Source organism: Cucurbita pepo, chromosome 8 (assembly GCF_057944985.1).
Source record: "Cucurbita pepo subsp. pepo isolate OVF chromosome 8, ASM5794498v1, whole genome shotgun sequence".
In the NCBI taxonomy this organism is placed as follows: Eukaryota; Viridiplantae; Streptophyta; class Magnoliopsida; order Cucurbitales; family Cucurbitaceae; genus Cucurbita; species Cucurbita pepo.
Genome location: NC_141805.1, coordinates 9,040,630 through 9,051,753, shown reverse-complemented (window position 1 = coordinate 9,051,753; position 11,124 = coordinate 9,040,630). Strand labels below are relative to the sequence as shown.

At 34.5% G+C, this 11,124-nt stretch overlaps 2 protein-coding genes and 1 pseudogene across 2 annotated transcripts; 2 read left to right on the top strand and 1 right to left on the bottom strand.

Moving 5' to 3' along the window:
- The first annotated feature begins 4,400 nt into the window (after nt 1-4,400).
- On the top strand, nt 4,401-5,066 carry LOC111801054 (uncharacterized). Its single transcript, XM_023685020.2, has one exon. The coding sequence runs from the start codon at nt 4,533-4,535 to the stop codon at nt 4,989-4,991; it is 459 nt and encodes a 152-aa protein (XP_023540788.2). The 5' UTR covers nt 4,401-4,532; the 3' UTR covers nt 4,992-5,066.
- Nucleotides 5,067-6,262: 1,196 nt separating this feature from the next.
- LOC111800117 (uncharacterized) lies at nt 6,263-6,780 on the bottom strand (annotated as a pseudogene).
- A 562-nt stretch (nt 6,781-7,342) lies between these two features.
- LOC111800277 (hsp70-Hsp90 organizing protein 1) lies at nt 7,343-10,529 on the top strand. The gene is made up of 7 exons (XM_023683892.2): nt 7,343-8,390; nt 8,690-8,978; nt 9,317-9,402; nt 9,484-9,707; nt 9,922-9,988; nt 10,076-10,135; nt 10,256-10,529. The coding sequence occupies exons 1-7, from the start codon at nt 7,503-7,505 to the stop codon at nt 10,367-10,369; spliced, it is 1,728 nt and encodes a 575-aa protein (XP_023539660.2). The 5' UTR covers nt 7,343-7,502; the 3' UTR covers nt 10,370-10,529.
- The last annotated feature ends 595 nt before the right edge of the window (nt 10,530-11,124 follow it).

Here is an 11,124-nt window from a genome sequence, read left to right as displayed (position 1 = left end):
GTCTTTTGGAGAAACCAAAAGCAAAACCTTGAGACTTATATTCAAAATGGATGATATCATACCGTTGTGGAGGTTTGTGGTTCCTAACGTATATTTCATATCTTAATATTTGTGATCCATGATATAATTAGATGGCTCATAACTGTAGATGTGATATACAAGATTAACCAGTTAACTTCTTAAACATCTGTTTCTTTGTGGTTTGGTAGTTTCTAAGTTGTAACGATACTGCACCTCGGTTTGTGGCAGGCTCGTGCCCGATGCAGGGTGTATGCCTTTGTTTTATAACTGTGTAGGCTGTCATGGAGGAGGCTTTCAAGTCTCCATAACATCTCTTCTCCAGAAGAAAGCAATCCTCCTTGACCAGTTTGGTTAGTGGCTATAAGTTAATTAACAACTACCTTTGTGGTATTTTCTACCATTGGGCTTAAACATTATATATAATATTTATTCCAAAAAAAAAAAACAAAAACAAAATCCAACACATATGGCTTAACTTGAGGGATATATTTTAACTAGTTGAATTATGATTATGAAAAAAAACTTATACAATGAATAACGGAAAGTCGAATGCTCATAGACAAAGCTGAATTGTCGATGAAGATGTTCCGAGACATGAATGGTTAGCATAATGTAATCCTTTTCGTGGAGTTGGACATGAAGCTGGAGTCTCAACCATGAGCTGGACACAATTGTGAACAGCAAGACGAGCTGTTGATGCTTTTGTGGACGTCGATGATGAAACTAGAGCCTAATTCAGTCGGGCGACATGCAACTAGAGGTTGTGAGAGGAGCCGAACTTGCTCAATGTTTATAGCCAGCAACTTTAGGGTTTTTGACTTTTTTCTTTACTCAAGTTTCTACATGGTAGTAGTATTGATAACCTATAGTTATAGTTATGTCTGAGAAGTTGATTGATCGCTACAACTAACTTTCTTGAATAATCTCTCCTTATAGGATTTATTCGAATTGTACCAATTGTGTACACGTATAGGGTCTTTCGAGTGAGTTATTTCAACTCCATATCTGTCCGAATTACTTATAAGGATATGAAAACTTCGAACAATCTGTCTGAATTACTTATGTCCAATATGATAGAGATTTTTTTGTTTTGTTGTACAATTTATGTTTTTGGAATTTAGCAACCCTAGCTTTTTAAAAATTTGGGTTGCTTTCTTCCAACAAATAAAGTGGAAAATATAAAGTGAGTGGTTTGTAATTTATTGAAGGTTTGGTATTTCTTTCGTTACCACGTTAATTAACTTCTTCTAATTTTGGTTAATTCTAGCCTGCTTTCTTTTTTTTAATATCATTAAAAAGAGTTCGATTTTCTTTACCCTCCTTTTATTACCTTCGATGGTTTTCTATTAAAAACAAGTCACTACTACATGCACGACCTGATTAATATGTACATAAAAAAATATTTATTAAAAGTAACGTAAATAATATATTCTTTAAAACAACATTGTTATAAAATAAGAAGGCATAACATAAATAACATAAATTTAAATAAAATAAAATCGGATTACCAAATAGACATGAATGTGATTATCATAATTCTAGTTCCATGACCTTCATCGTGATGTTGTCATCCATACAAAAGTGCACTATCTTTATCTGAGAAATAAGAGTAACATGTGGCTTTAGTATTTTAAGAAATATTTCAAGAAATATTTCACAGGTAATCTTACTGTTGGGGTTGAAAAATGCAAACACATGTAATATGGAGGGACCTATCCTTTTATAAAAACATCATGACATGGCCTTAGGCTGCTTTCAAGTCCGAGCATGGTTGGATGTGTAGTACTTCCTTACACACGGTCCATGCATGTGCATATGGACCTCCTAGGTGGGCTCGTATACATACTCCCTGACATCAGTTTATGATATAAGTCAAACCTTCATTCATTAACAATATAACGAGCCTATAAATCATGCATACATTATTTCTGCCAAATGTTTTGTACTTAGCATAGCTTACATGATGTGGTGATGGAGGTTTGTGCATCATAGGTTATCAATATCATAAGCGTGATTCTACATCAGACATAATCTAATAATAACATAGTTATAGCACAACATAGCATAGCATAACATCACAATCATAATTATGACACGTGTAGGAGCCATGAGGTACGCTATAACGACCCTATTTTCTCAATAAAATAAAAACGTCACTACATGCATGACATATCTAGTATGTGCATAAGATCTATGAAAAGGTTTCATAAAAGGTGCCATATACTTAACTTTCATAAGAAATTCTTTAAAACAACATTCTCATTGACAAAACAAACGGTGGATCTAATCTAAGGGCTACTAAACAGAAATAAATGAGACTACCTTAGTTCTGCTTTCATGACCTTCATTGTAATGTCGCCATTCATACCGGGGTACCTTACCCTTACTTGAAAAATAAGAGTAACACGTGACTTGAGTATTTTAAGAAATACTCATAAAGTAACCTCATTGTTGGGTCGGAAAATGCAACCAAGTACTGTATGGTGGGACCTATCATTTTATAAAAACATCATGACATGGCTTTAGGATGCTTCAAGCGTATCTGTCCTATCTCCAAGGTCTTGTATCACATGACGTTAGGAGAATTGAAAGAACTCAAGGTACAATTGCAAGATTTGTTGGACAAGGGTTTCATCCGTCTCGACGTATTCACTTGGTGCATACAAGTGCTATTTGGTAAGAAGAATGATAGATTAATGCGTTTGTACATTGTTTACAGGGAGTTGAATAATAGAATAGTCAAGATAAACATATTGTCAGGTTGCCATCAGATCAAGAACAACAAAGAAGGGAATGTGTCGGAGACAATATTCAAAACGAGTTACTATCCGATCAAGATCAAAGAAAGGAATTTGGTTAAGACAACATTCTAAACGAGATAACGAGATAGGATCAGTATGGAACAAGGTAGAAGGCTTAGGAAACCCTAAACGCAAGGAAGAGAAAAACACGTGGAGGGGACACGTGTGTGGCTGAGTTTGTAGTTTGCATTGCAAAATCTATGCCTAACCCATGATGGGGAGAACGTGGACTTCTGCTCCGCTGAGTTGACATCATACATTATAATTATAATTTTAATTTTAATTTCTCATGTTTATTTACCCATTTTGGTCGCATATTTTATATTTATACTCTCTTTTTTTTCCTGTTTTTTAATACAAAATAACCCCTGAATTAATTTATGCGATTTAAAGACTCAATCAAAATATAATAACTAAATTTTTTTTGTAAAAAATTGACCTAATAAAAATGACCATAAATAGTCATGGGAAAAAAAAGCTAATCAATTATTAATTTCTTTTAAATTGAATGAAAATAAATGAACTAATTTTAAGAAATGGGCCAAAAACAGCAAAATTATGTAAAATATTTTTTTTTTAATATGTTATTATCATAAATAAAATAATTAAAGCATAATTCTTATAACCTCCCTTCAATTAAAAAAATTAAAACTTCCACCTCATCTCTTCCTATTTAGAAAAAAAAAAAGAAAAAAATTAAAACATCAATAAATAAGAACTTAAATTTAAAATATAAAATATTAAATATAAATTTGGACAATAACATAAAATTTAGAAATTAAATTGTGTTAGGAATTTATTACCTCATTAAATTAATTCTAACCCCAATTTAATTAATTAATAAAAACATGTTAATGTGATATAAACAAAACTAAACTATTAGACAAATATATATATATATATATATATATATATATATATATATATATATATATATATATATATGTTTTTTTTAATTAAAATTGTAAATTTTTTTTTATTAATATAATTTAACACAACCCGATCATGAATTTTTTAGATTGAATTAATTTCACCATTAAAATAGTTGTTTTTAATATAATTAGTAAAACATCTATTTATTTATTTTTAAATATTTAATTGACATTTATAATTAATTTGAATATATATAATTACGTGACTATAGTTTAAAAATAATTATAAAATTAAATAAATATATAAACTAATTATAAAATTAAATAAATATATGTATATATAAATATATTTTTTTTAATTTAAAGTGAATCACATCACCTAATTTTGTTATTAATCAATTAAATCAATAGTTTTTTATTTATTTGAACTCTATCCAAATAAATTTATAATTCAACCCAAAAACATACCGGTTAGATTGAGTTGGATTAAGTTGATGGAGTTTTTCGAGTCATGGAATTTTTTGAACACCCTTTAACTTCTGGTGTTCTTCAAAGTTGAAGGCTTAAACTAGTTGAACTAAAAAAAAAAATTTATTAAAACATTTGGGGACCAAATTTTAAAATAAAATTGAAAAAGAAATTTAATTATTTAAAAAGATGTAAATAAGATAGAGACTAAAAGAAGAAAACCCAAAAAGCAAGAAAAAAGAATTCCATAATTGAAAAATAAATCCCCTGTTTTCTTCTTCTTCTTCTTCCTCTTATAAAACCCCTGTTTTGTTCACAAAATCTCTCACCATTAACATCAAAGTTAGAGAAAGAACCCATTTCCCCAATCATGCGAAGAACCAGAGGTTTCAAATTGAAAATCAAGCTCCTCAACATCTTCAAATCCACACCCAATTTCAACTTCAACCTTCCCCCATCCTCCAATTCCTTCTCCAACCTCTTCTCCCTCGCCACCGCTTCCTTTTCTCGCCGCCTCGGCTACGGCCGCTTGGAACGCCGTCGCTCCCCTCCGCCTCCACCGCCCAAAGGCTATCTCGCCGTCCACGTCGGCGGACCCGAGGATCAAACGGAGACCCATCTTGTCCCCGTCATTTACTTCAACCATCCCATGTTTGGGAAATTGCTGCAGGCGGCCGAGAGGATTTATGGGTTTGATTATCCTGGTCGGATCGTGATTCCGGTTGGGGTCTCCGAGTTTGAGGAGGTTAGGAATTGCATTGCTGCGGCCGAGCACAGTCGATCCAGGCGGCGGACTGGCGGCTGCCGGCGCCGTCTCTGGGGAAAGTAGAGTGTGTTCAGAGTTTAAAGATCACTGGCAGTGACTGAAAAGAAGTGGTCAAATTGGCTTCGGCTATTGCTTTTTTTTTTTTTTTCCTCCTTAAATATAATAATTATAATTATCCAAATTTTGTTTTTTATGTTCTTAATTTTGGAATAAAATAAATTAATATCATCTAATAATCCGATCAATTTAGACTATTTAATCCAAATCATAAATATTTTAAATTTCTTATCTGTCTGGGTTGACATTATTTTTGTTGAGTCAACTTGTCCAACACGATAATAAGATTACATATATCGTATAATAGAATGCGTCGTGACTTATAAAGTTCAATATTTGAAATTTTAGTTATCAATGCAACATATATCGATGATAAATATGTTTTTTTTAAAATAATTAAAAAAATAGAATAACCTGAAACTCAATCTAACTCGAAAATAAAAGGTTGGGTTAGGAACTCGATTAGAACAAGGTCATCAACTCAATCAACTCGAGAAATTTTGTATAAATTTTTTTTCGAATTTAACTCAGTAGTATAAATAAATTTATTTATGAAATAATTAACCTATGAAAGAAAAAAAAAAAAAAAAAAAAAAGCATCCAAATTAATCTGATCATTATGAATTGAATCTGGCCACAACTACCGGTCAAAAGTGTTGGGCCTTTTTTTAAAATATATATATAATAATAATTTGTCTGTTACAGTATTATTATTATTTTTAGAATAAAATTCGAGATGAAACAATAAATTAGATTATATTTAGCTAAATGTATATAATTATAAATAAATAAAATTTATTTGAGAGAAAAAGGCTAAAATTGATTATACTAGTTAGGCTAAGTTATAAAAGAAATCCATAAATTTCAAACTTTAAAAATTTCCAACAAAAAAAAAACATTTTATCTTTTAAAAACGTTAAAAAATATATTTTTAACATTAAAAAAATTAATATTACCTTTTTTTTTTTTTTTAATTTCAAAAATACCTATTACCAAGCGCGTTAAAAATATCCTTTTTAATTTGTTACGTAGCAGATATTTATTCGAAAACATATTTTATAGTTCACTTATTTACATTATTTTATATACTATATAGTTGATAAGGTATTACAAAACTTTATTTCTTTGTAGAAAATTCAAAATTATTGATAAATTCAATAATGTTAGTATAATATTGACAATTTTGATATATATCGATTTGACCGATAATTTATTTTGAAAAAGTTTTTTTTTTTTCCGTTTTCTTATTTGATCTATAAATTTCGATCGGTAACAATTTAGATGATTTTAAAAGAAATATAAGAAAAATGGTGTTGAGATGATGCGTGATCAGCTATTGTGGACCTAATGCCACCCGCTTGAAGGGTCATGTAGAGTAGTGTTGATCTAGTATATTTCTCTAGCTCATCAATAGTTCCTGGACTCTCTGAACTTTGACAAATCTTTTAAGCCTTTACTTACTAACTTTGTTATTAGAAATCACTGACGAAAGGGCTTGTTGAGAATGTTTGCATAATCTACCAGACTTAAATGATGTGTCAAATTTTTCTGTTTATAATCAAATAAATTATAGGAATATAGAAATAGTAATAAATGGAAAGAACAATGGATCAGTAGCAACATCCATAGCTCGGGATGTTTCGACATTAAACGCTCAGAGTGCAAGTGCAGCTTTCCTCATCGAAAGGGGAAGGTCAACGAGGGAGAGGTAGTGATAGTAGTGGTAGCTTCGCAGTTGCTGTACGTAGTGCGAGAAAGCAGCACGTAAGCTACTGGAGGCAAAAGCATCATTCATCACATCCTAGATGTGTGTGAGATCCCATATCAGTTGGAAAGGAGAAGAAACATTATTTATATGAGTGTAGAAACCTCTTAACAAAAATATTTGAAAAACCTTGAAGGGAAGTCTGAAAGGTAAAACCCAAAGAGCACATTATCTAATAGAAGTGGTGACGGTGTGCCAGCGAGAACGCTGAGTCCCGAAAGGGTGGACACCGAGCAGTGTGCCATCGAGGACACTGGCCCCAAAAAAGGGTGGATTGTGAGATCTCATATCAGTATGAGAGGAGAACAAAACATTGTTTATAAGGGTGTGGAAACCTCTCCCTGTCAAACGAAGCTCGAAAATAAGAAAGTTTATGGGTATTTTTTATTTAATTTTTTTTTTTTTTTTTTAATATATAGAAAAACTATAATGTAAATATATGATTAAGACAATTGACTATTATTGACTCAATTTGTTAGCACAACCAAACAGATGATTTATTATTCCAATAGATGATAAGCTAGCGGCGTTACCAAACAGCCAAAATTTCCAGGACAATCGAACATTCCAGAACTCCTTCAAAAATCCAAAAAAAAGAAACCTACGAGGACACTCTGTTCTCTTCGTCCATCTTCTCTCTCTCAAATTCTTTTCCGATAAAAATTTCTTTCCTCTTCCTTAGTCTCTGCAACTTTTCCGCCGGATTCTGTCCGATTTCTCACAATTTCTGTCGTCCGACGGAACAATTTTCTATGGCCGACGAAGCCAAAGCTAAGGGCAATGCGGCGTTCTCAGCCGGCGACTTCTCCGCCGCCGTCCGCCATTTTTCCGATGCCATACAACTTGCTCCTACCAATCATGTTCTCTATTCCAATCGATCTGCGTCCTATGCTTCTCTCCATCAATATTCCGAGGCCTTGGTTGACGCTGAGAAGACCGTAGAGTTGAAGCCGGACTGGCCTAAGGGTTACGGCCGGCTCGGCGCTGCTCATCTCGGTCTCGGAGAACATGAGGCGGCTGTAACGGCTTATAAGAAGGGGTTGGAGATTGATCCTAGCAATGAAGCTTTGAAATCTGGACTGGCTGATGCTCAGTCTGCGGCTTCCAGGTCGCGGCCGGTGCCTCCACCGAATCCATTCGGAAATGTTTTCTCTGGACCTGAGATGTGGGCTAAACTGACCGCTGATCCGACTACTAGGGCTTTTCTGCAGCAGCCAGATTTTTTGAATATAATGCAGGATATTCAGAGAAACCCTAATAGCATCAATATGCATTTGAAGGATCAGAGAGTGATGGCTGCGTTAGGGGTTTTGCTGAACTTGAAGTTGCATAATCCGGGGGAGGAGAAGGCTGATGTTCCTGAGGCGTCCTCTTCGCCGGCGGAACGGAAAAGATCTGCTGAGGCCGAGCTGGTGAAGGAGCCAGAGCCAGAGCCAGAGCCTATGGAAGCTGTCGAAGAGGAGAAGGAGGCCAAGGAGAAGAAGCTGCAGGCACAGAAGGAGAAGGAGGCGGGCAATGCGGCGTACAAGAAGAAGGATTTCGAAAAGGCAATTAATCATTACACCAAGGCATTTGAGTTGAACGATGAGGACATCTCTTTCTTAACAAATCGAGCTGCTGTCTATTTGGAGACGGGAAAGGTGATGGGTTTTACATGTTGTTTACTGTCGATGGCTTTCTTGATTTATTTCCATTCCTATATAATGTGTTGTGAGGCAAGTTTTGGAAGTGTCTGTCCACTGTCTGTCTGTTACTGAGTGATGGCCTTGAACTTTAGGCGAATGAAAATTTTGAATGCAAATTATTTAGGAGGAGAGGGCCTTATAGAATCTTTTATCATGTTTTTATTCTGTGCCAAATGGGTTTCCCACCTCGCATTAACTCCTTGAAGGCATTTTGAAGTGTGAAACCTTAAGATATGCTTGTTCTTTCTCTGTAGTACGAAGATTGTATCAAAGATTGTGATAAGGCTGTTGAGAGGGGTAGGGAGCTCAGGTCTGACTTTAAGATGATTGCAAGGGCTTTGACCAGGAAAGGAACAGCTTATGTGAAACTGGCAAAATGTTCAAAGGATTATGATATTGCTATTGAAACTTTCCAGAAGGCTCTTACTGAGCATAGAAATCCTGACACCCTGAAGAAACTCAATGATGCTGAGAAAGCAAAGAAGGATTTGGAGCAACAAGAGTATTTTGATCCTAAGATAGCTGATGAGGAACGGGAAAAAGGTACGCCCTTCCCCTAGCTTTTGTTCCTTATTTCTGTTCTTTTAGAAGAAATATAAATGAACTGATGGAGTCTGTAAGATTTTGAGTATTTGATATTACTTGATTAAAGCAATTGGCTAATTGGCAAATTGTAGCCAATTTTTTTTTTTTTTTAAACAAAAAAATCTACCTCGTTAATCCATAAGCTGCTATATTTTTAATCTTGGGTTGTGTTTTTCTTTTTAACTTCCTTCAATCAACTGACACTCGATTTTGTGAGTTTTTTCTGTTGTTGATTTCTCATATTTCAACCACTGTTATGTACATTTGATTTTTTATGTCTAATAATTTCTTTGCAGGGAATGAGTGTTTTAAGCAGCAACAATATCCCGAGGCCGTGAAACATTACACCGAATCCTTGAGAAGAAACCCCGAGGATGCAAAGGTCGGAGCATTAGTGGTGTCTTTGAAGAGATTGAGTTAGTTCTTAAGGCGAGTTGTAATCTGATGTATTATTTCTTTTCAGGCATATAGTAACCGTGCTGCTTGCTATACTAAGTTGGGGGCATTGCCTGAGGGTTTGAAGGATGCAGAGAAGTGCATTGAGCTTGATCCTACATTTGTAAAGGGATATACAAGGAAAGGTGCAGTTCAGTTTTTCATGAAAGAATATGAAAAGGCTTTGGAAACCTACCAGGAGGGATTAAAACATGATCCTAAAAACCAAGAATTGCTGGATGGTATGAGAAGGTATGCATAGTCTATTTGGTTGTATTTTGAATTGGTATTAGCAAGCTCACTGCTTGCCGATATTGTCTCTTTGGACTTTCCGTTTGGGGCTTCCCCTCAAGGTTTCTAAAACGCGTCTGCTAGGGAGAGGTTTCAACACCCTTATAAAGAATGCTATGTTCTCCAGATCTTACAAAAATTCTCTTTAACGGAAAGTTGAAAACTTGATTTGCAGATGTGTAGAACAGGTTAACAAGGCAAGCCGTGGGGACTTGACCCCTGAAGAATTGAAGGAAAGACAGGTATATCATGATTTCCAAGAGCTTGAAGTGAGCTTTTAGTTAGTCTAGTGTTTCTTGAATTGGTCTGATAAGATCTTCATGTTCTAGGCCAAAGCAATGCAGGACCCAGAAATTCAAAATATACTCACCGATCCTGTTATGAGACAGGTATGTTTGGTTCTTAGTTAGCATATGCGTAATTCATGGACGACTGATGTGCACGCATTAGCCACCAAGAATTTGATTCATGTATCTGCTTTTTTTTTTTTTTTTTTTTTTTTTTTGTAGGTATTGACTGATTTCCAGGAAAATCCAAAGGCGGCTCAAGGACACACCAAGAATCCAATGGTGATGAACAAGTTGCAAAAGCTGATTAGCGCAGGAATCGTTCAAATGAGATGAACAAATCAATCCAAATACTACCACTGGTTAGAAAGATTTCTTAAAATCTTAAAAGTGCAGTTTGGGTGTGTATCGTTTTGATGAATCATTGACAATAGATACCCGTGTTTAAGTTGAAATAATTTTCTTGCTAAATTTTAGCTTGTTATTGGTTTTGAGATCCCCTTTCGCACAATTGCTTGAAGAAGCAGCCCTTCCCCTTGCACAGTACATTGGATACACCATGTTTCAACCATGAATTAAATTTGAGAACGTAGTTGACACTGCAATGCTCGATCATGTTCAAATAGCAACCGCAGCATAATATGCTACACTCCCTCACAAATGGCATTATGACGGAAGAATTGACATATGATGTTTTGGTGCTTCTGCTTGTTTCACTTTTTTTGTTCAAATAATATGACTGCAGAATGTTCTTTCTTCTTTGTTTTAGGTGCTCATGGTTCATAATCATATTAGTCATGTAATAACATGAAAATGATTATCAAACCATCACACCCCCCCAAGCCAATATCTGGAATACCTTCATCATGAACTGACTTGTCAAGCTTCTACTTCCCTGTTAGCAGTCTGATATCTCCAATTGTGGACTCAAGAAAGACTGCATATTAGGCTTGGAACGCATATGCTTAAATAACTCATGCTGCTCTGCAGTTTCGACAGCACGGGGCAAAAATTAGGATTGATTGATCAAGTCCCTAAAATGTTAGACTTGTTGAATTTTTAAAAAATGGCATTCTCACTCATGCATACCT

Coding starts and splice junctions, on each gene's coding strand:
- LOC111800277 (XM_023683892.2), top strand. CDS start 7,503: ATGGCCGACGAAGCCAAAGCTAAGGGCAATGCGGCGTTCTCAGCCGGC. Junction 8,391..8,689: donor TCTATTTGGAGACGGGAAAG/GTGATGGGTTTT, acceptor CTTTCTCTGTAG/TACGAAGATTGTATCAAAGA. Junction 10,136..10,255: donor CCGATCCTGTTATGAGACAG/GTATGTTTGGTT, acceptor TTTTTTTTGTAG/GTATTGACTGATTTCCAGGA.
- LOC111801054 (XM_023685020.2), top strand. CDS start 4,533: ATGCGAAGAACCAGAGGTTTCAAATTGAAAATCAAGCTCCTCAACATC.